The sequence below is a fragment of the Poeciliopsis prolifica genome, unplaced genomic scaffold (genome assembly GCF_027474105.1).
Source record: "Poeciliopsis prolifica strain line A6 unplaced genomic scaffold, Auburn_PproV2 SCAFFOLD016, whole genome shotgun sequence".
Classification (NCBI taxonomy): domain Eukaryota; kingdom Metazoa; phylum Chordata; class Actinopteri; order Cyprinodontiformes; family Poeciliidae; genus Poeciliopsis; species Poeciliopsis prolifica.
The window spans coordinates 11,721,077-11,744,420 of record NW_026562391.1 but is presented as its reverse complement, the minus strand read 5'-3'; the positions used below and the strand labels follow the sequence as shown (position 1 = coordinate 11,744,420).

Genomic DNA, 23,344 nt, shown 5'->3' with positions numbered 1-23,344 from the left:
GTTTTTCTCTATCTAAAAAGTTTCAGTATTCATTTGCAAAAAAGCTGGATTTCATGCCCGTATGTAGTAGGATGCACATACCAGCAGAGGGTTGCCTTCTGCCGAACTTAATGGATAATTTTGCACAGATTTTTTTAAGCTCAATATATCATCTGTAAGAATAGTTAAAAATGATTTAAGCCCTGATACTTTATGTTGCCCTTTGCCATTACCCCTTGAAAATAACTCAGAAATAATCCGAACATTTTGGATGATTTTTTTCCCTTTCTTTCCTTTTTGAAAGAAAGTTTCTGTTTATCTCTAAGAAGGGATAGAAAGAGACGGCTTCTATCTGACCCATCAAAAGCAAACAATTTTAAAGACTTGCAACTGCCTTGTTTTTTGGGTTCAATACTGATACCAGCACAAAATTTACTTCTAGTGGATTTTACATGGATCAGTCAGTGTACTGCATGCAAATAGTTTGCTTAATTGTTTTTTAACTGTTAGTCTGAGCTTAGATAAAGGTCTCTCCCAACCAGCAATAGACACAGGCAACATGCAAAATTTACATAAAGCAATCCAGGCTTCTCAAAAAAATGCTATGTTGTTTCATTTTGTTCAAGCTGCAGTACATAACTTTAATAAAAACATTTTTTTCTTCCACAGTTGTTAAAGATGTCACCATGTCGCGATAGTTTGCTATGACTCAGATAATCTCCTCCATGAGCTACTATTGCTGTGTACCAACCAAAAACAACCAATCAGTACTAGGAGGAGGGTCTTATAGCTGTCAATCAACCTTATTTACTCACTGCTAAAAGTGCTGATGGCAGAGAACCAACTTATCGTTAAAGGACAACCATTTATCTCCTGTCATTGAGATAGGATAGGGATGGACACTGACAAATACGGTCAAATGAAGTAATATGAGCTTCTGTGTTCGCTAGGGTTTTTTTGTGCATAGATTTTTTTTTTTTAACATCACAGGGTATTTATAATGACATGAGTAATCATATGAGGTAGGTCACCTTATTTGCAGTCTATTGAATTCAACAACGCACTAGAATCAACATGATCTCATTTGAGGAACACATGTGCACCATGCTGCCTTGCCTGTGGAGCACACTTATTCTACTCATATGAATGACTGGTTTGTTAATACAAAAAATTAGCTATTGAGACTCTTATTCAAGCCCTAATTAAAAATTCCCCTATGTTTAATTAGAATATATTTGCCACACTTGAAAAGCTGTTGTCACTGGCTGAGCCCCAGGAGCTCAAGACGGTTGTTTTAGGTCTATTGAACCCTGGCGCACATGAAAAGGATGACAAGAGCTGTTTTGTAGAGTGTAAAAATTTGCACCTATGAAAAAAATACCTCAGAATTGTTTTCAGATATTCCCATAAGACCTTCTCAGCTTATGGTTTTAGAAATATTCTGAGATTTTGCTGTGAAATACTAGAGGAAGTTATTAGATCTGAAGGTAAATTATGCAAAAGTAAAACTCAGATGTTTACTTCTTTTCATTTGGTTACTAGAAAACGAGCTCATCTCTTAGCAACAGATTAACAACAAATATTGTTCTTGTTAAAAAAAAAACATAAGATTTCATGTGTTCTTTTGTCATTGGTGGTAAATATATTATAAAACATACATTCTTGTCTGTGGTAAGTTTTCCACCAAGGTGGTGCCCTGTAGGTCCAACTGGAAGCTCTGCCCTCCTCTGTAGGATCTTAGTGTTCCTACATCTCTGCTCTCATCACTGTTCTATTGCTATGGTAATTAATTCTCTCCGAAAACTGTTATGTGTGAGTGAGACAAAGGGGGAGACAAAATTCTATCTCTGTTTTGACTCTGACACAAAAAAGTGAACAGTTAGAAGTTTGATTTTAATTTGGCTTGTTATTATTATATTATTACGTCGACATGGTTACTTGAAATGCCAACAGAAGTATTAGCCCGCATGCCTGGATCCAGTCATTTTGATACATAGGGATGGATGGATGCATGTGCCACTGTAACGGTGAAAGGAAGCTGCAGTTATTTTAGGGTGTAGAGTAATAGTTGCCTTCCATACATTGCATGGAGGCATTGAATGAAGGAAAAGCATTTCAGTGCTATAGGAGGCCCGGAGGCCCCACTAATTTTGAAGTGGCACAGTGGCAAAATTCTGTAATTGTCCATGTAAACCACAATTAACTTGTTCGGAAAACATTTGAACGTTTTCATGTATCTGGTCCTACTTTCAGTGGCAGCGCCCTCTTTTACATTACATACAGCAAAGTATCAAAGTATTTTGAGTTGTAAATATTTGCTAATAAGTCCTAAAGTTAATTTAAAATGGCATTTGTTATTGCTGTTCTCTTCTGTGTGAATTAGTTTTCTTAAAAGCAACTATTTATAAGCTTAAATTCTAAATTCCTCTATGATTAACAACTTTATTAAGAATACTGTCTAATTTATTTCTATGCTTGGATGCTACAAAGTTTTTTTTAACATACAACAAATAGCTGACTGTTTCATCAGAGCATATACAATTCTAAGTCCCTCAGCTGTCATTTCTATAATAATTGAAATTGATTTGGCAAGGGAGTTGTTGGCAGAATATATTTTTGGTAGTTATTGTTGCATGCATTCATCAAAACCCACCTCCCACCTTTCCCATCTCTGTCATCTGGATGAAACAAAGGCTGACAGAGCCTTTTACTATGGAACAGACATGAGGGCAGACGATCAGCTCTCCTCCGTTCACGTGAGTTACTTTAGATCATAACCTAATGCAAACAATATATATAAAAATAAGTTTGTGATTGCTATTCTTCGTACCATTGGCTAAGAGGAGGCTTGCAGCTATTTTAGTTGACGCTTGAAACATGCTTGTATGGTCTAGCCTTGTTTCTGTCAGCATCATCCATAAGCTATTTCTACAATAATCCACAACAGGCACTAATGTAGCCAAGAGATAAAACTAGATTTTGTAAACTATTTAGATCTATTTTTAATTGCCACAAGCAAATAACAAAATGTTTAGTCAAATATTACCTTTTTAAAACATCTTAGCCACTTTTATGGTTTGCAAAGCAATTTGTAAGGGAGGAAAAACAATGATGCTTTTTTTAATAACTGTAAACTGCTTGAGCCACATTAAGTAGCAGATATGTCGATAGGATTCAGCATTAAGAAAAATAGTTAAAGTTCACATAGACCTGAAAAAATTTGTGTATTCACACAGAGATCAGGGTCAGAGGACAACTCTATATTCACAATGTGTATACATGATAAAGTCCAAGCTCTTTCCACCAATTGAAAAACCAAAATGTATTTTGTCTGAATACTGGAATATTATATAAAACTAATAAAAAGGAGTTTAACACAAAAATGCCAGCCTATTGATTAGTATATCTTAGTATTGCATTGAATACCTGACCAGAGATCATTTTCGGGTATTACTGCATCAGCGGAACATTACATGGAGGCGTTCATTATATGGCTCTGCAGAGGGGTTGAGGAAGCCCAGGTTGCTTCAATATTGGCCTTTAGCTCATCTGCTTTGTTGGCTCTGTTTTTTCTCATCTTTCTGTTCACAATACTACATAGATACTTTATGGAGTTTGATATAAACTTATGGAGTTTATATCAATAAACTCCATAAGGTCACAGCCTTATGGCCAAACTCCATGAGGCCAACGTCCATATTTTGGCTAATGTAAAATAAAAATTCTTTGAAGGTATTTTTCATGTGTTTCTGTATTCACATCTGAATGCGTGTTTTGACAGGTTTGAGCAGACCATGGAGAACAGCAGTCTGGCATGGCTTGGAAATGATAACACTTCTCTTCATATTGAACTACCATCATGCGCCACACTGAGGAGCCACATCTCACGGATTTTCCTGTATGCCTTCCTCTCAGTTGGCACAGGCTGCACTGTTGTGGGCAACTTCTTAGTTGTCTTGTCTATTTCCTACTTTAAACAGCTACAGTCTCCAACAAATTCTTTTGTTCTGTCCCTTGCAGTGGCTGACTGCCTTGTTGGGCTGCTAGTGATGCCTTTTAGCATGATTCGAACTGTTGAGGGATGTTGGTACTTTGGTTCTCTTTTTTGTAGGCTTCATTCCAGCCTAGATGTCATGCTGTGTACTGCCTCTATCTTCCATCTCAGCTGCATTGCCTTTGATCGGTATTATGCGGTCTGCAATCCCCTGATTTACTCCCTAAAGATGTCCAACAGTCATGTAGCTCTCCTCATTGCCATTTGTTGGACTGTTCCTATGCTCATTTCATTTGGCCCCATAATGCTAGATCTTCATGTTGCTGATGTTGACATCTTTATTCCTTCAGACGTGTGTGTGTTCTTGGTCAGCCGTGTTTATGCTGTCATGGCCTCTTTGGTAGCCTTTTACTTGCCAATGGCTATTATGCTCATGGCATATTGGAAGATCTTCAAAGCTGCGAAGCGACAGGCCAAGCAGATTAGTGCCATGGAAAGCCAAATGGCTGCTGGAGTGGGCAAAGACTCAAGCAAGAAAAAAAGACACCGCAATACTATGAAGAGGGAAGGAAAGGCCGCAAAAACTTTAGGCATCATAATGGGAGTTTTCCTTATCTTCTGGATGCCTTTCTTCACTGTCAACATTGTGGATCCATTCATTGAGTACACCACCGAAGGGATCGTTTGGGATGTTTTTCTCTGGTTGGGATATATAAACTCATCTTTAAATCCCTTCCTGTATGGATTTTTCAATCGCTGCTTTCGTAGGGCGTTCCTCATGTTTCTCAGCTGCAAAGTGTGTCTGCCTGGAATATCGTCCGGAATGGAGTTGTCGCATTCTAAGAAAGAGAAAAACTAATGTAGAATCATTGTGAAATTAAGGCATCTGTATGTGTTTTGTGTAGTTATAAAAACCTCAAATAAGAGCAAGACTTTTGGGTGACAATATTGAATCAAACTCCAGAACACTCGCCAGAGCCCTGAGAGGGCAGCAGTTCCAGCCTGACCACCCCCATAAAATTTTTTTTATCTCCACTACTAGGTAGATGCTACCTAACCCTTAAAAAATTTAACTAAACTTTAATTAAAGTCCTTTCACTGAAAACAATTAGTCTCATAAACAAACCTTTCAAACCACAGGTTTCAAACTGTCATATTTTCTTTCTAAATGTGAACAGTAAAAAGCTTTTGTGTTTCTCTTATGAAAAGGTTCAGTTGGTCATGCTTACCATTGCACACATTAAATATTGCACACTGTGATAAGCTGCAGGTGAACATTTTTTTTTATTTTCTCTGATATAAAATGTAAATGCTTTCGATATTGTTCTGGTATATTTGGAAAAAGTTTGCGTATTTCATCTTCTGTTTATAGACTAATGTAAATGAACAATGTCATGTTTTACTAAATCCAATTTAAGATGATAAAGTTTCTATTCCGTTCTGTTTTATTTTAATTTGCAGCAGTGAGCATTAATGGTACTGGTATAAATGTAAATGGAAAATTCAGTTCAATTAGTTTTTGTCCAGTATTAAGATTTTTCATAAAAAACGCATATTATTCTGTGTGTAGTTTATAAGCATGGTGTGTTTATTTACATCATGCTGAACCATTTACATCATGCTGAACCATTCACCTATGGATCAACAAAACTTGATATTATAGGTGATATTATAGGTAATATTAAGTTTCACATAGCTTGAAACTAGCTTGAAACCAGTTACTAAACTGGTTTCAGTCATCACCTTACTAAAGGATTAAGGTGAGCAGAAGACACAAAACTGATTTTTGAAGCATAAACTACATATGACTATGTAACAACAAATTCTTTATAATGATAACCAAGTGATTATCTAGATATATCAAACAAACCTGTAAAAAATAGTCGGACGCACTGATTACAGTTTCCCTTTGCAGTCGGCCTCACATCAGAACCTAAAGCAAGAAAAAGTCCTAATTTATCTGTTTATTTATTTATTGGGACATATTTTGTTTCTCTTTCAAATGTTTTAAATTAATACACAAGATACTTGTATGTTCTAAACGTACTAAATAAAATTAATAGTCATTAATGGAACATTAATTTTGATGTTTATTGATGATTTCAAAGATGGCACTTGATAAAATGCAATGTCCATTACTGGTTTCATAATTGGTGACTGTATTATTGTGTGTTTATAATATTTTTATGTTTTTATTATGTAAACACTTTGAACTGCCTTGTTGCCATACAAATAAACTTGATTGACTGATTGATTGATTTAAAAAAAAAAAGCAAAACGCCTGTCTACTTAATTTCAAGCTATTCAAAACAAGAATATGGTTTTGTGTGATGCTACATGCACATCTGCTGACAGCTTCTAAATGTTGAAAGCATAATTCACTATATGTCTAATACTGTATGCAGTAAGGTGAAAGAATTGGCTTTCGAAAACATAACTTGAAGGTCTGTGTTCTTCTGCATACTGCCTCCTAATGTAAATTGTAGCTTAATCCTGGATACTGAGTGCCCAGATTGCACTGCAAATGAGTCCTTCTCAAAATAATCAGCCACCAGCTGCAGTCTGTTTATTAACGCAGAGCCTCACTCAGAGTCATATATTTAAAACAGGATCAAAGCTGTCAGTTCACAATTAGGAGTCTGGGCAGGCTGTCACTTTGGCTCCCTCTGATGCTTCATGTAACTGCAAGCTGTGAAAGTGGAATCAACATATGGCTGTGGATGACTTTTCTGACAAGAGTTGGTAAAAAGCTTTGAAAAGTTTTTTCTTTCACCCTTTTTTGTTTTTTTTCAGGAATGAGTGAGTAAATATAAGAGATACTTCTAAAAATATATTCTGATTCTGGGTGTGTCTACTTTTTCTTACCCTTCTTTATCCTCTGTCTTTATCTTTGAATGTTGAGTAAATACCGGCAGTCTGGGATTGTGTAGGTCTGCTACCAACAGGGGTCATCAGATCCCACCAGATGGAGATCCAAAAATCTTGTTGGCAGAGTAAACGCCACATACTCCTTGCTGTGTTCTCCAAAACCCCTCTAAAAAGTTCTATGAATACAAACCTTGTTGGAAAGTAGTTAACTGAATGGATAAATAGTGCAGTGGTTGCACACAGATAAACACTTCTAGCATAAAGGCCAGCTATGGTATACTCTTTTCTTCCATTGCTCCTCACCTCCCTTGTTTATGGAAACCGAATATGAACGTTTTATTTTTACATTTGATGACTATTCTTAATTTTCACTAACCACTGATTTATTTCTGTGCTCCCATTTGTTGTGTACACAATTGTAATAAAGATTCTCGTTAAAACTGTGAAATAGATCTTTAGTTTAGAACGAAACGGCAACATTAGTTGTGCACAGCCGTATAAAATAGAGATTGTACATTTAATGAATTGCTTTTAAGAATAATTTATAGAACATACAAAGCATAACCTTGAATCAAAACAATATATGAATGGTCTCATAGAGAAAAAGGTCCAAATCAAACAATGACATTTTCTAAATTCAGTGGATTCATTTAACAGTGTGTTCTTTTGTCAAGCATAAAAATATTTTTCTTAAATATTTTTTTCTCTCAAATATTTTTTCTCCCTTTTTATTTTGCGTTACATCTGACAAAAACATTACATTACAAAACACAAAGAAGCACATTTATTTCACATTTGCGATCACTTGCCAGGGCAAATTACATTTTGATGTATATATTTGTATCAGATTGCTCTACAAATGCAACAGAAGACAAACTTTACAAAGAATTCGGAAGGAATATAATATTTCTGATATATTACACTCCAAAGTTTGAGTCGACAATAAAAATTGCACTTTTGACTTTTATGCTTACACTTTTTCCAAGCAGCTGAAAGATTGTTGTTCCTCTTATTTTATTTTCATCTGTATAAATGTATATAATGTCACAGTTGCATTATACACATCATCAGTCGTCTAATAATTGAACACAAGGAGGCTGTCAGAAATATAATTTAACAAAACACATCAACACAGACTAACCCACGTTATGGGCTGAGGAACATGAACATGTGTTAAAACGACTAAATATAAATCCAGGGAGTCAAAACTGTACTTTTTATCCACATCATGTACATAAACAAAACTTGCAATGAAACGAAGGTTAAGTCCAGTTTGTGCTGGTATCAAGTCATTACTGTTAGTTTTGCTGTTCTTTGTATTTTCTGACCACAGAAGTGTGCTCCATCACAGTGTCTAGAGGGAAGGAGCAGCATGGTCCTTTGAAAATAGCTAAGTGTCCTCAGAGGCTTTCTAAATGTCAGTCTCTTTAAGGCCGTAACACTCTGCCAAATCGTAGAACTGAAAACTGCTCTGCTCACAGGAATTGTAAATCCCCATAGAGACTGTTTCCACTGTTTCAGTCTCACCCAGGGCAGGTGGGGTGCCTTTTCCTGTTCCTCCTTTTATTTTATTGGAGAGATCGTTCACTTTTTCTTTGAACTGGAAGGAGGACTTTTGCAGGGGTGAAAAAAAGCTCAATTTCTTTAACCCCAGGGAGCAGTGTTTCCTCTGGTGTATCAATGACCTTCCACAAGATTCGTGCATTGGATAGCCAGCAGCGTAGTCCCTCATCTGATCCCTGGTCATTCCCTTTACAGCTGTTCTCCACCTCTGGTCATAGAAGCGGCGCAGGACTCTCCTCTTTTGGTGACATTGGCATCTGAGGAGCCGAGTGAACGCCCGCTGGAACTCTTTGCTGGAGCAGGGGTAGATCACTGGGTTGATGCAGCTGTTGAAGTATCCCAGCCAAAAGATAAACTTAAACACAGATTCTGATGGTTTCAGTGCTGGGAAAAAAGAGCCTGAAAAACAGATGCAGACAAAATGAAATATAAATTTTGCACAGTAAGAGAATTCTTACATTTTCTTTTCCTGAAGTAGTGTCTTTTTTAAACATTATTTAAGAATATTATGAATCCGACATATATGCATGTGTATATTAATACATGCACTTACGTAGTACAATGGAAAAGAGAGAGAAACAAAAAAAAGGGGTGTGGGGACTCAGTAAACATTTAAATCTATTTTGGCAATTGACTTTTCTTAGAAAGCTCCTCATGGGCTCACATGAAAGGGAGGTCTACATATCCAGTGTCTTCCATTAAAAGAAAAAGACATAGAATGGGAACACTGACACAGCTTTTTATAACCCATAGCATCTTTATCCATGTGGCCATTCAAAGTGGGAAATAGCTGGGGCCCATACACTCAGAAAATTGTCAATTTTTACATGAAGTTTTGCTATTATTATTTGCCATTATATACACATTCTTCAATCTTTCTTGCCATTGTGGAAGGGTGGGAGAAAAAAGCTTGAGCCAGGACAGAGTTAAAATTGTCCTTGCTATGCGTAGCATAATCTGTAATAACTGGACTTCCATCATCTCAATATTTTCTCCTGGGGTCAAACTCAATATACTATGCAGTGGGTTCAGTGGTATTGTGAACTTAAAAGCATTCCCACCCACAAACTGTCTTTCCATTTGCCACAAATGTCAATATATTTCTTGGGAGTTTGGTAAAAGACCAACACAGAGTAGCAGATGGTTGTTAACAGGAGGGTAAAATCTGTGTAGCTTCTTTTATCAACCTTTCTTGTCTTACATCTTGGGTATATGCTTGAATTTATAAAGAAGATTATTATTTTGTGAGAAAATTACTTTTATGATATGTACTCAAATTCAAATTCTTGTGGAAATTCAATGAGGTATCCAGACATGAAACTCAGCGCTAAATCTGCATGCATAGTAGGCATGATGTATATTTTGAAAGCTCAAAATAAAGTAGTCAATCAATCAGAAATGTTAGTCCACTTACGCGTTTTTATTAGTTTTTTTTTTTACCTATTTCATTGGACCCAGGCTGAAGTGAAAGACAGATTCTTTTAAGCATGGGCATGCCAAGCTCTCATGCCCTTGTAAGCTTCCTGACCCACATGCAGAAATCGCTCAGATACTCAGGATGCAAAACGGCAAGTAGTTTATGAACGGCGTGGGAATGTGCACATGCAGGGAAAGATCCAGGTTTTATTTTAGGGCAGCATCCATCATAAACAGAAAAGATATTAGATGGAACATGGATTGGGTTATACTGCCGGCTGAATAATAACTTCTGGTTGTGCAAAACCTCTGAGGAAAGAAAAGTTTTTCGAGGGAGCTTTAATCGAGCATCGGAAAGTGGGCAGACAGGGAACCCAGAAAAGCAGTGAAGCTGTGAAAGATGGTCCACAACATTAATATTTGAACTCTAGGATCAACTGGACTGTACGTGAAATAGAATTGAAATATATATATATATATATTTGTAAAGTGCCTTTAGATAACATTTGTTGTGAACTGCTGCTGTGTTCTGTGAAAGCTTCAGAGATTTGTGAGAGCTGTGGTTCTCAACGCCGGCCCTCTGCCCCCCTTGTCCTACATGTTTCAGATACGTCAGTTCAAATGATTGCATGGCTGTGTCCTTGAGGACGAGAGTTGGGAGCTGCTGTGCTGGAGAATGTTAGTGAGCAAGCAATATGAAGACTAATAAATACAACTGAAAGCTCAGGGAGAACATTGTGGAGAAATTTCAATCAAGTTACGAACATCCCAAGTTTGAACATTTCATTGAGTAGTTTGTGGTGCAACAATTTCAACGGTTAAGAGCATGACACAAATGTAAATTTGCCAAAATATGGCCATCCACTGAAACTTACTTTTGGAAGTGGGTTGAAAAAATACCCATTGTTGAAAAAAAATGTAGAGGACGCAGGAAACTAGGAAGAAAAGTTAACACTGCATGTCACAGTAAACACACCATGTCCACAATGAAACGAGGGAATATCTACATTATGCTGAGGGATTGTTTCTTTTGAGCAGGACAGTGAATATGTTCATGGGTAAAAATACAAGTTCATTATTTTAGTAATTTACTAACAAATAACATATTGTGTTACATTGCCTAGTTAAAATACAGGCCAACGTCCAAGTCCAAAATCTACAGATGCTTATCCATGCACTTTGTGTGAAGGAACTCCTTAATCTGCAAAATGCAACAGTTACCAAGATACAAAGCAATGACACCACACTTTTCAGAAATTCATTTGCAATTATTTTTGTACCTCTTTTTCACTGAAAAATAATGTAGCACTTTACTCATTCTATTAACAAAACAGAACACAAAAATATGTTTTATATATATATTTTTGCAAGGCACTTTGATATTGCTGTAAAATTTTCTTGACCATCAGTGACTGTGCACTATTTTGGGTCACCATACTTCAAGAGATGTATGAGGTTGTACTTTGGGACTGCTTGTAGTCCAGAGATTAAAGGTTTGGTACTTTTTATGTTTACCTGCAATTAAACTAAAACATAAAAAAAAGCTTTCTTACAAATGGGTTGTTGATGTTTGTAGCATTCTGTACACTCCACTCTTTCATCTTTTTTAAAAGTAAGAGTCCAGTTTCTTTCTAAAAAAGAAAAACAAAGGTGCTGCAAATAATGTGTGCTGTAGAAGGAAGTATTTAAAATTTTGAGCTCAGCTTCACCTTGAGCACAACAACAAAAAAAACAGCGTTGTTTCTTTCTAAAATCTGGTTTTGCTGTAAAATACTGTATTCACTTGAATGTTTTGGTTCTGATTGCTTACTCTTCTCCCACCTATCCTGACAACCCTCCATTCAAGGCTTTATATGTCACACAGAACTGAACAGTGACACAGTGGCTGCTTGGCAGCATGCTAATGTCAAACCGAGAAGTTCAATTGTCTTGCGTGGAAATGCCTTCTATGTAATTTTCATAGCGATGGTCTCATGCTGTTCTGGTATCATCGACTGACAACACACTGTGTACCAACAAATGCACAGAGGATGAATTTGTCATCTACTGAACCATAAAATAGAGCCTACAAGAGGAGTTTTTTTTTTTTACAGGACTGTTATTTATATCTCACTTTTAACTTTGACAAGAAATATTCACCAATTCAGATCTGCTCACTTAATATAAATAGAGATATTGAAGGAAGGTTTTTACACAGATTTTTCTTAATAAAATGACGTTACCTTCAAGGCAGACACCACATGATTCACCACTCTGACGCAAGACCAAGCACCATGACAACAGGTTGATTTTTTCTCCCCCACTTTGCTTGTTTACTGCCTTCAACTTGTTTACGTTTTTTTTTTTTTTTTTTATGTCTGCAAGGCTTTTTGAATCCTATCTTACTTTGGTGTTTCAGTACGTACACAGATTTACCTTTCAAGGCAAACTGTGAATAGAAGCAAAGCCTGAGCACTTTTGATTAAATACAGAATCTCACCCAGGAGTCTGGAGATCTGTCATGATTCTCAGGAAAGTTTTTCTGATGACTCTTTTCATGTGAGCAGAGATCATCCTGAACAGCTCTCTGGTGGAACGCTTTTGGGAGTTATCTCTTTCAAATTTCAAATTTGAGGCACATGTAGGTTTTTTAATTTTTTTTTTTTTATTTAACCCTTCAAATCTTGGTCTCAAGTGGTCACCTGGTACTTTGATTGAATTCAGTGAATACATGCTACTATCTCTGCCTTACTGACTACAAATATATCATAAACTACGAAGCGGTTTATATGACCACACTTTAACAAATCAGAATATTTTTAAAACACTTCCAAGTACTGAATACTTGCAAATGGGAAGTTTCTACATATAAACACCTTAGGAAAAAATTAAGAGACTCCTTAAAATGATCAGTTTCTCTGATTTGACTTTTTATATGTAAATGTTTGAGTAAATTGAATATTGTTATTTTATGATATGAACTATGACAAGATGCTTCTGAAATTCCAAGCAAAAATCTTGTATTTATTTGTAGACAATGAGAAATGATCTAAATCACGCAAAAGACGCAGTGCTTTCAGACCTTTCAAGTACTGTTTTAATTTAGAGACAATACGAATGTTTTGAAATAAAAAAAATCAAATAATATTTTATTTGTATAGCACATTTCAGCAGCAAGGCATTTTAACTCAGGAAGTTTTTCTATAAGAATCAGTGAGCTCTTCATTTCGTCTTGAGCTCTATATATTGGGAGGTATTTGGGATGGAAACAATATTTCATATATTTCAATTAACGGTGTTCTTAAAAGTTATCGAGGCTGTGGACTGACAACCAGTCTCCTAATACCGACACAGACAATGTCCCGGTGTCTGTGGTGATATTAGGAGAGTGTAAAATCTCCATTGTTCACAGTGAATTATATTTGTCAATCTTAATGACTCTCATATAGCAGCGGTGTCTTAGTGATCAAGATGCTCCTAACAGATGGCGCAGCACAGCACTGGTAGTACGTCTCAGCAGCAGATGAGAAATTGTATTTAATTTGTTTGTTTGTTTTTTTTAGGTGATTAATGTTATTGCCTTGAAATAAAGCGATGAGTGATTTATTCTTGGGCCCACTTCCCTGGTTTCTGTTATCAAACAGTTCAAGTTTAGACTTTTAATTTAATGGGGACATTTTTTTTCATTTAGGTTACCTTTCTAAACGTAATAGGTTTTGCATCCTCTCGCAATTATGTACTTGCTTTGCCTTGAAGACTATAAGCAAATTGTCACAAGTGAGCCCAGCGGTAAAGCTCATGTTGTTGAACATCTTGTTTTGTACAAGATAGGAATCCTGTAAATAAGATCATAAACAATTCAAGGAAGGAGGTAGCATTTTGTTTTGGTTGCTTGCTTTTCTTTTTTTTTTTTGTTGAATCGTTTAGAAGACATCATGAAGCACATGATGTCTTCATGATGTTACTGTACTTATACAGTACTTATACAGTAATGTCATGAAGTAACTGTTCTAGAGTCTGAAAAGCATTATATTTTACAAGCAAACTGCTTTACAAGTTCTGGGGTCTCCATCATGTGATGTCCTCCTGAGGCTGTGCAAAAATCCTATTTAATGCCGATATTTTTTTTTTATATTAACCACAAAAATAGTCAATATTGTGGTGAATTTTTACAGTTTAATTTGTCAGGATCCACCTTTTAAATGAGAGCTTTTTTCAAGACAAACATGATTTTTAAAACTATTTTTTTTTTCTGCATTTTTGACTAACTCTTTGTCTAAAGCACTTCCATTTTAAGGACACATATTGTCAGAGCTAACCTGTATAATTTAAAGATGAGACAGACTGTTACGACTTTATTTGCATCATCGCAGACAGAAAACCCTGTTGGCCCTGAGTGCTAAAATTACACCTCTGTCTCTCTGTAAAAGGTTACTCATTAATGATTATCTCCTCAATCGACCAAAATCAGTGTGACTGAGTATGTGCAAGCAAGATCCTCCATAATCATCAATCTGTCATTTAGCAGTCAGCCCACAGAGAGGGATAAGATGATACGTCATTAATCCCTGTGGGGATGTTATGTTTTCAAATAAATGCTAAGAGGAAGTCGGCGTACCACCCTGCACTGTGGCAAAAGATCTGCTGAACAGATGGTGTTAACCAAGACTGATTTTTTAATTCTTTTTATTTACCCTTACTTCACCAAGAAAATCCAATTGATATTTAAAATGTCTTTCACAAGAGAATCCTAGCAAAGGCTGGCAGCAGCTTGAAAAGTTAATTTCATTTCAGCTCAAAGGGTTTTAAGCTTTACAAACTAACTGCAAAATTATATTCTAGACACGCCTTTTTCTGATTAATAAAGCCTATTAGAAGCTATTAAGGCTCATAAGGAATCAGTTATTTCAACAACAGAGATTATATTAAACTTATTTGTTTTTTTTTTATCACAAATTTAGTTTGAGAACTTAAATGTGCTTCATAAGACAAATGGATTAATCATTTGAGTCCTGTTATTAAAGACTGGAGTGTTTGGTTGCTGTGGGAATTGTAATAAGGCTCATTTGTGTGTTTACACGTCTATAATCACAAGGAATAATTATCTCTACAACACTTTGCATAGATATACACTTGCCAATTTCTCTTCTATTGAACAAATGATGTAATCAGTGGCAGCAGCTTCTGTTTTTGCATAATTCCCTGTCTTTGCTGAACAACTCCAAAGTAAGAATGGAGTGAGATATCAAAAGACTTGATGGGATACTTGGAAATTGTTCAAAATAGCTTTTACAATCAATCAAACACATTGATCGAACTTCAGTTTGATTCCCTTCAGAGGCATGTTTTCAGCCTTTTGCCATGAGAGGCGACAGAATGTTACTCTGCCAGTGTGCTATCACACTTCCCAAATGTCATTCTTGTAGCACTGAAGAGAGACATTTCAAACTCTTGTCTTCGAAGATTTCTACAAAGTTTTCATTAGAAAATTATAGGAAAATCAAAGAAAACATTTTACTCTCAAAGAAAAGGTTGATGGTTGCACCAGTTGTACACACACGTCCTTATACTTCTATGCAAGCCGAGAACTTTGACTTCCATAGAGACTGTATTTATGCCAGACCCAACCACTTTCCTCTTTCCACTTTCCACAAATGTCCTCCCTTTGTTGCTACATGTTGTGAAAATGGTCCTCTGTGTGTTGCATAGAACAAGTACAAGTACACGCACACGCACCTACGCAGACACACACACACACACACACACACACACACACAAAATATGAAAGAAAACAATAAGTAAGCAGGGTTTTAGTTCAACGATAATTTGATAATTTGTGCTACATGTGTCTACTGCCTCTGAAGTGGTCAAAAGCATGTGTGCAATCAACATTAGGAAATTGGTTTTTAGCAAGCAAAGCTGAAACAAAATAAGATGAAAAAAATTAATAAATCAATGAATAGTTGCTTTTTACCCCCATCTGTTTTTTTTATATTGTTATTCTAAAGGCAACACCAGATGTGTCTTCAGAAAATGCTGATGATGTTCCCAATTTTTAAAAAAATGCTAAAGGACAGATATTATCAGAAAAATCAAATAAAAATGCTGAAAAACAATCAAGTATATGCAACTCAAACTGAAAGGGAATGTAGCTGTAATGAACAGTGGCCCCCAAAGTGAATTCTGCCTACAGCCTCAAGCAAACTGCATCTAGTTTCAACAAGATTCACTCAGAAAATCAACCACTGTATTCATTACATATTGTCAGACTTTTATTCTTTTTTTGATTAAAAGGTTAAGGTATTTGTAAATTTAACAATTTTCCATACACAACTTATTCCCCTCCCCATCCAGATGTGCAACATAGCAAAATCTATATTTATCATGTTTTACCAATCTTTTCAAGACTGTTTAAGAACCCTGTTTTAAAAGCAGGAAGTGGTTTTTAATATGCGGAGTTTTCCATGACTTTTCTGCTTTTAAATATATTAAACTAAGCCTCTATAAATACTATTAATGTGGCTGTTGCAGCCCTTTGGCCTTAGAAGTATTTAGTTTCATTACTGAAGAAGGCCAGCCTATTGGCTTCTCTTTCAAGCAAGTTATACTGGTCTTCTCGTAACTTCTACAGATACAGAATAATTATGGGCATGAATTATGATATGTTGGTAACAAGGATGCTTGTTTGACCGCTTTTAAATTGCTAAGAGTCTCAACAGTTCAGTTCTGTTCAGTCTATCTGTTTTAGCACAGATAGACAAGGAATCTGATTATTCTTCTTCATATCAAACCACTTTTAAGTGACTCTTTTCATCCAATTTGTTATTTCCAAATATTTGACATCATTGTGAAACTATATGGCCTTAATACTTTTAAACTGGTTTTATGTAAAAAAAAAAAAATGTCTTAAAGAAGAAGCAATAAATTTAGTGTTCAAATGATGCAAGAGCCACATATTTGCAGGACCATTTCATAATTTTAATGAAAATAGTGAAATTATCTTTTCTGGCCTATTTCAGGATTTTTAGTGCTCACCCATAATAAACTTTCTGGAGGCACTAGAGCAGATACCTTTTTGTTAGCTTTTATTTTACCAGAGATCTTACCTTACACGTTTCTGTGGTTAATTTAGAGTTAACTCACTGATTAATTACGGCACTGCACTTTCAGCTAAATCAGTGGTAGAAAATACTTAATCACTCTAAATTTGGCAAATACATCAATTATTAACAGTGAACATCCATAGATAGTATGAGAAATATCTTGTATCATCGGCAAATAGTATTCTTCTTTACAGTGCTTTGTATTCAAATTCTTTTTCAGATTTAGTCACATTTAAATTATGAACTTTAATGAATTGTAGTAAGATTTTGTGTGACAGACCAACACACACAAAAAAAAACAATGATTATGAAATGGAAAGAAAATTATACATGGTTTAAAGAAGTTTAAAAAACGTAAAATCTGAAAACTGGTATGTTTGTTTCCAGGCCCCTTTAATGGGATACTCCCAAATAAAACTATGCACAAAGAAATTTCTTCAGAAGCTATCAAATCAGCAAAATGTGGCAGTCTTTGTGTAATTTAGCCTTAAAGACAGCTGTTCCATAAAGGATTTAGTGAACTAATCACAAACACCAAGAAACATAACTGACAAGTTAGGGAGAAAGTTGTGGAAATGTTCAAAGCAAAATCAGGTTATAAAAGATCATTTCAAGATTTTTTTAAATATATATCATCTAAAAATGCAAAGAGTACAACACTGCTGCAAATCTAACAAGACACGGAGCAAGCTGCACAAAGAGAGCATTAGTGATAGAAGAATACTGCACATTGTCTTGGACATGCCATTACCAAGGTGTGGCATAGTGGTGGCAGCGTCATGTTATGGGACATGCAAGGCAGACAGTGTTGATGGAAAGATGCAGTAAGCTAAGTAAATAATAATACTAGTAAAAAAAAAAAAAAACTTGTTAGAGACAGCAAAATGTTTGAGATTGAGATAGAGGTTCACCTTTAAGCAGGAAAATTGTCTTATTTTCTTTCTTGAAGAAAAATATGAACAAATTACTAAAAATTAAAAGAAGACTGAAACATTTTTGTTCACAGACTATTTTCATCCAATCTAATCAAACCAATCATATGGTATTTTTCAAGGAATAGTGGGGGGGGAAACTTTCTATCAGAGTAAAGATGTAATTGATGCAAAATGTGTTTCTACTCTTGGCAGAGCAGAAAGGTCATGCATTACCCAGTTTACAGATTTTTTAGAGGGCTGGGGGACAAATGGAAACGATGTGTCTGTCTAACTTACACAGTCCTAAAAAAGCTCTGCAGTTTGTTGTTGCGTTTGACATAGAAAATGTTTAAACGCCTCTGAGTCTGGAGTAACACAACACACGTATAGTTTGGAAGGCTTCAGTAATCGAAGAGCTGCTGAATAAAAAGCGTTTAAGAAGCGATGATAAATCTTCAACATACCTAAAGGCAGAAAGAAGAAGAAAGGCAGCCAGCAGAGGATGAACATTCCAACCACGATGGCCAGAGTTTTGGCAGCTTTTTTCTCCCGGGAGAACTTCATGAGCCGCACAGACAGGGAACTTCTGAACGGATGAGTCTTACTGTTCTTGGAGCTGGCAGAGCGCGCGTCCTCCAGCACGCTGCGGCAGTGGATCCGCAGCACAACTTCTGCGGACTTGTTTCTCTCTCTTTTGACTCCCGCTTCCAGACTCTTGGTGGTCCTGCGGGCCACTATGTACACCTGAAAATACATGATCAGGATGACCATGAGCGGGAGGTAAAAGGAGAAGAGGGAGGAGAAGAGCGCGTAACCCGGCTCCTCTGTGATCCCGCACACGGTCTCATGCTCGGGCGGAGGTTCCTTCCATCCCAGGAGGGGACCCACGGAGATCACCGTGGAGGACACCCAGACAAGCAGCAGAATAACAACTGCCTTCCTCTCGGTCATAATGCTCGGGTATTTCAGGCAGTATTTTACTCCGATGTACCGGTCTATGGAGATGATGCAGAGGCTTAGGATGGAGGCGGTGCAGCAGAGCACATCCACAGCTGCCCAGATGTTGCAGAAAACCCGGCCGAACACCCAGCATCCCAGCACCTCTAGGGATGCGGAGAAGGGCAGCACGATGATGCTCAGCAGCAGGTCTGCCATTGCCAAGTTGACGATGAAGAAGTTTGTGATGTTCTGCAAATGTTTATTGCACACTACGGACAGGATGACCAAAATATTCCCGACGATGGCCACCAGGATGAAGACGGCGAGGAAGATCCCGGTGCCGACGACCTGCGGGCCCATGGTGAAGTTACCGCATTTTGTGATGTTGTCGTCGGAAAAGATGCGCTCCAGAGCGGACACGTTGAACGTTTCAAAATACAGCCCATGGTTGCTTTTATTCCTCAAGTTAGAGTCAGTCATTTTTCGCCATAAAGAGAAGTTTAGTTTAAGTTTTCTCATGAAAACATCATTGCCACTCCATGTTGTATTTGACGTAAGAGAACCATACACACAGACCAACACTTCCCACACACACACGCACACACACAAAAATGCTTGTTCAGAAAACAAAAATCAAATCACATTTTCTGAAAATGATATTGGAGTTCTTCTGCGGTGTATTCAAGAAAAGAAGAAACTGAATATGCACTTAGGTCCATTTCAGCTGTCTTCATCCAAGCGATGGTTTTCCCACTGCTGGCATCCGCTCAACTGAGTGAGAGCTGGTACAGCGCGTCTGAACCTGCAGCTCCACCCACACCACGACTCCCGGTACTGTCTTCACAAGAGCGCGCAGATTTACACACGTTCACCAAGATCTGCACTCTGTAAGTGATATATATCTCTGAATGTCTTTACTTTATGCACTGCAAAAAGGAATTCTGGAGAGTAGTAAATTTTAGCTATTAAAATAATTTAAACTTTCACCAACTATTTAACCCATTTATCATTGGTGTTTGGTAGTTGCTGAACAACAAATATGGCTTTAGTGGGGTAATAAATAGAAGTTGAGCTGGACATCCAACCATTTCAACTCTGCATTCCCAGAATAAGACAGCATGGATAAGCAGCATTCAGTTTTTACGCTCCACAAATCTGGAACAAACTTACATAAACTACAAAGACGCTGAAATACCAAGTTTATTAAAATTAAGACTAAAATCCCAAATCACCTGTTTAGATTTGGCTTTGATTAATCATCCCTGGAGCACTGTTAAATACAGTATCACAAATCATTACAATATTAAAAGGTGATTATTTTTCATGATGTATTTGATAAAAATGTAATGGTTGCTGCCTTTTTGCTTTTCCAAACTTCATGATGGTGTTATCATGTAAAACACTTTTAACTGGCTTGTTGCTAAAAAGTGCTACAAACTTGACTTGCATGTGACTGCTTCAAGTACTTTGCTTACTGCAAGCCCTCATTTTAAACACCAGATGGCGCTGCAAAGAAAATTTGCTTGCATTCATCAATTGGTAGCAGAAGAAGAAACTAAGCACTTTCCTGTTCCAACTGTAAGTACACTTTGATCCTCTGACTTTTATCTTTACCTTTACAATTTTTACTATTAATATCAACTTTCTGCATAAATTCAACAATGTTTATGCCTGCAGAAATGCAGTCCTGCTGCTTTGTCTGTTTGGCAAGTTTTGTAAGGTGTGCATGGAAAAAGTGCACAACCATCCAAAATGCATGGCCAAACTGCTTTCCCAAAATGGTCTGCGCTGACTTTTCTTGCAAAGACAATAACAACAGCCATGAATCACCCATAATAATTAAATTAATAAAAATAATAGAATGACCTAATATAGCAACATCTTGAATAAAAGCAGAGAAAAGAACAGTTTATGACAAGACTTGTGGAATATAACCCAAAAAAACTAATAAAAAAAACAAAAACAATTATTTAAGTTCATTTTAGCCGTTAAATAATTAGTATTCAGAAATACAAGGGCCTTTGACTAGCTGTATAATTCTCCATTAATTTTTTAGTTTCTTAATGCAGAAAATATGTAAACAAACCTTACTGAGACTAAATAGAAACACTGACAATGTGTCAGAGCAACATCAAGTAGTTTATATAAACTAACCAACAAGTCTGTGCTTACAAGTATGTTGTAATATGAGTGGCCCAAGCTGTGAAGTTTCCCAGACATAGTAGGTGTCATCCCCTGGGCATGAGGACGCTTTGAAAGGAGGACAGGCCTGTCCAAACCTCCAGGGAGCCTGCAAGGAAAAGGTCAAGTTGTTGGAAAACAAAAGCTCCAATGTACCTCTCTATTTGGTGTAGCAACACAGATTGTCTCTGAGGCGAAGTGCCTCAGAGACAATCTGTGCCTTCATACAAGAAACACTTGCATGAAGTTTATTCCATGCAAATGGAATACTGCTGAGACCGAAACAGTAAATATATTCTTCTGGCAGTTTGTTGCTGAATTGGCTCTGGAGTCACGTACCTGCAGATATTTTTACACATAAGCAATTTTCCAAATAATCGATCCATTGCTGACTTTAGGAAATGTATTACTGAGAGTAACAAAGACTTTTGTGTCATTTTTAGAGATCACAGCCTTCAATAATCCTAAGTATATTAAGGGTGAGAAGGATGAAACATTTTTTAATTATTTCTCATCAAAAACTTGTCATGCACTGAGTTAGGTGAAGGGTGATGTGTCTCTCAGGTCATGTGCCTGGGCTTTCAAACTACCACCTAGTGTTATTGAAGGTCTATCAAATTATATCTGCATCATCCAATTTGGTTGAAAAGCATGTTAGACTTACAAACGAGACAGACCAATGTGAAACATCTTTACTGAGGATTCTGTCCTGCAGTGGGGGTTTTATACAACTTAAATTGTCATGTTGCCTTTACGAAAGAATCTAGCTTTAATTTTACATCAGTATTTTGTCTCAGGTCAGTACCTTTTCTCTTTAAAATCATTGTGAGTCATTCCAGTGGTCTGACTAAATCATCCTCACTGAATCTTTAAAGACGGTTCAAATTATTTCCAGCTCAACTTCTATTTATAAGATCAAATTTGCAGCTTTGTGGAAAACTCTGCTTGAGTTTATTCATTTCCTTTACAAGGATATGACTCAAGAAAATCTTTCCAATCTTCTTCCTGCTGCTGTGATTTTAAGTTCATCACAAATAAAAACATAGCCTTAGTGAACTTTGTTTTTGCTCAGAGGGTAGTCATTTGGTCTTCCAACTTTTAGCCGCCACAATCCATTTGAACAACTCCAAATGTCTAATAGGGGAACATTTAGGAGAGCTCATTTGCCTAAGGGGAGCTCACCTTTGGTACATGTGCAAGTTTTGAATTGTCTAAACAGGTTAAATCCAGTAATTTCTTTTAGATGATGGAAATATAATCTGGATGATAATAAGGATGTAGTTGTGTCGTAATGATATACCTTAACTTTGAAGAATGAGCTTTGTCAGAGCAACTGCAAGATATATAAAAAAGATCTAAAGCAAAAAGATTAACTCAATTTGTTTCTGTGTTATTTTAAATATTTCTAAATTACAATTTTTAAAGCTGAGTGAGAAAAGGAGGAGGGGTTCTGTTGCTCTTTCAAGTTTGAAGTTCCATTAGTTGTGGTACTTACTCATTATTTATTTGCACTTTCACACTCCCAAAAAATCTGCCATTTTCTTTGTCAAATTCTCAATAAAGCAATCTGCTCTGCCGTTTGACTGCATTCCTCCTTATCACCCCTCGCCAGAATGTTGATATCGAGACAGCCACAAGTCAAGTCATCTATTTATGTCATTTAATGTGAGACGTGTCAGAAGATTAAATGTTCACCACTTTCTACTGCAACATTTTATACAATGCAGAGCAAATAAAGCAAATTAACGTCTCTGAATGTCATGGGAAAAAAAAATTGTAGTGAATGAAATCCATTTTGTATTAAGCAATCGTTCTTTCGTTTTAACTTTGAACCTGGTGTAAGATGAAATGCATCTTTCTCTCAGCGGTCAGAACTGTTGAATTTTACCTTTTAACTGCCTTAGAAACCTAGATTGACCACACCAGAGTCACTGATTTCTCTTAATCATTATTTTGAGCTGGAAGAAAAACGAACAATTTATTCCATCAGCATTTGCTGACATCATAATAATAACCTTTAGATGAAAGAATGCCATCCAGTGTGTCTCGAGCTCTCTGTGATACTTGTTTTCATCAGACGCCTAACCTTGTTTGTCGAGGGACACCGATTTTTGCTTATTAAAAAGGTTTCATTTTATAGAAACATAAAATGGCTTCATAAAATCTGAAATAGATACAGGGTTGATATAGAACTTTGCATGTTTTTATGACCCAGACAAATATAGATTTTTGAAAGCGGTGTAACAACGCCTGGTGAAGTGGCAGCTGTGCAGTGTAAATTATATGATGATTGCCAGTCTGGATTGGTGTGTTATCACAAATTCTGTTGATCTGCAAGTCATAGAAGCCTTGGCACCAGACCTGACTCTATCCAGCAGAATGCAGTTCACAGACTCCTATGCTCTGCC

At 36.5% G+C, this 23,344-nt stretch overlaps 2 protein-coding genes across 2 annotated transcripts; one reads left to right on the top strand and one right to left on the bottom strand.

The window, feature by feature from the left end:
• Positions 1–3,773: 3,773 nt before the first annotated feature.
• LOC129367192 (5-hydroxytryptamine receptor 4) lies at positions 3,774–4,832 on the top strand. Its single transcript, XM_055041491.1, has one exon. It carries the CDS (start codon positions 3,774–3,776, stop codon positions 4,830–4,832), a length of 1,059 nt encoding a protein of 352 aa, XP_054897466.1.
• Positions 4,833–7,446: 2,614 nt separating this feature from the next.
• adra1d (adrenoceptor alpha 1D) lies at positions 7,447–19,499 on the bottom strand. Its single transcript, XM_055041235.1, has 2 exons — positions 18,281–19,499; positions 7,447–8,803 (listed from the first exon to the last, which is right to left on the bottom strand). Exons 1-2 carry the CDS (start codon positions 19,272–19,274, stop codon positions 8,253–8,255), a joined length of 1,545 nt encoding a protein of 514 aa, XP_054897210.1. The 5' UTR covers positions 19,275–19,499; the 3' UTR covers positions 7,447–8,252.
• Positions 19,500–23,344: the final 3,845 nt, after the last annotated feature.

What these genes read in the sequence shown, in the direction of transcription:
- adra1d (XM_055041235.1), bottom strand. Translation starts at nt 19,274, where the DNA reads ATGAGAAAACTTAAACTAAACTTCTCTTTATGGCGAAAAATGACTGAC. An exon ending in CTTCTTCTTTCTGCCTTTAG is followed by an intron (nt 8,804 to 18,280) that starts GTATGTTGAAGA and finishes TCTGTTTTTCAG; the next exon opens with GCTCTTTTTTCCCAGCACTG.
- LOC129367192 (XM_055041491.1), top strand. Translation starts at nt 3,774, where the DNA reads ATGGAGAACAGCAGTCTGGCATGGCTTGGAAATGATAACACTTCTCTT.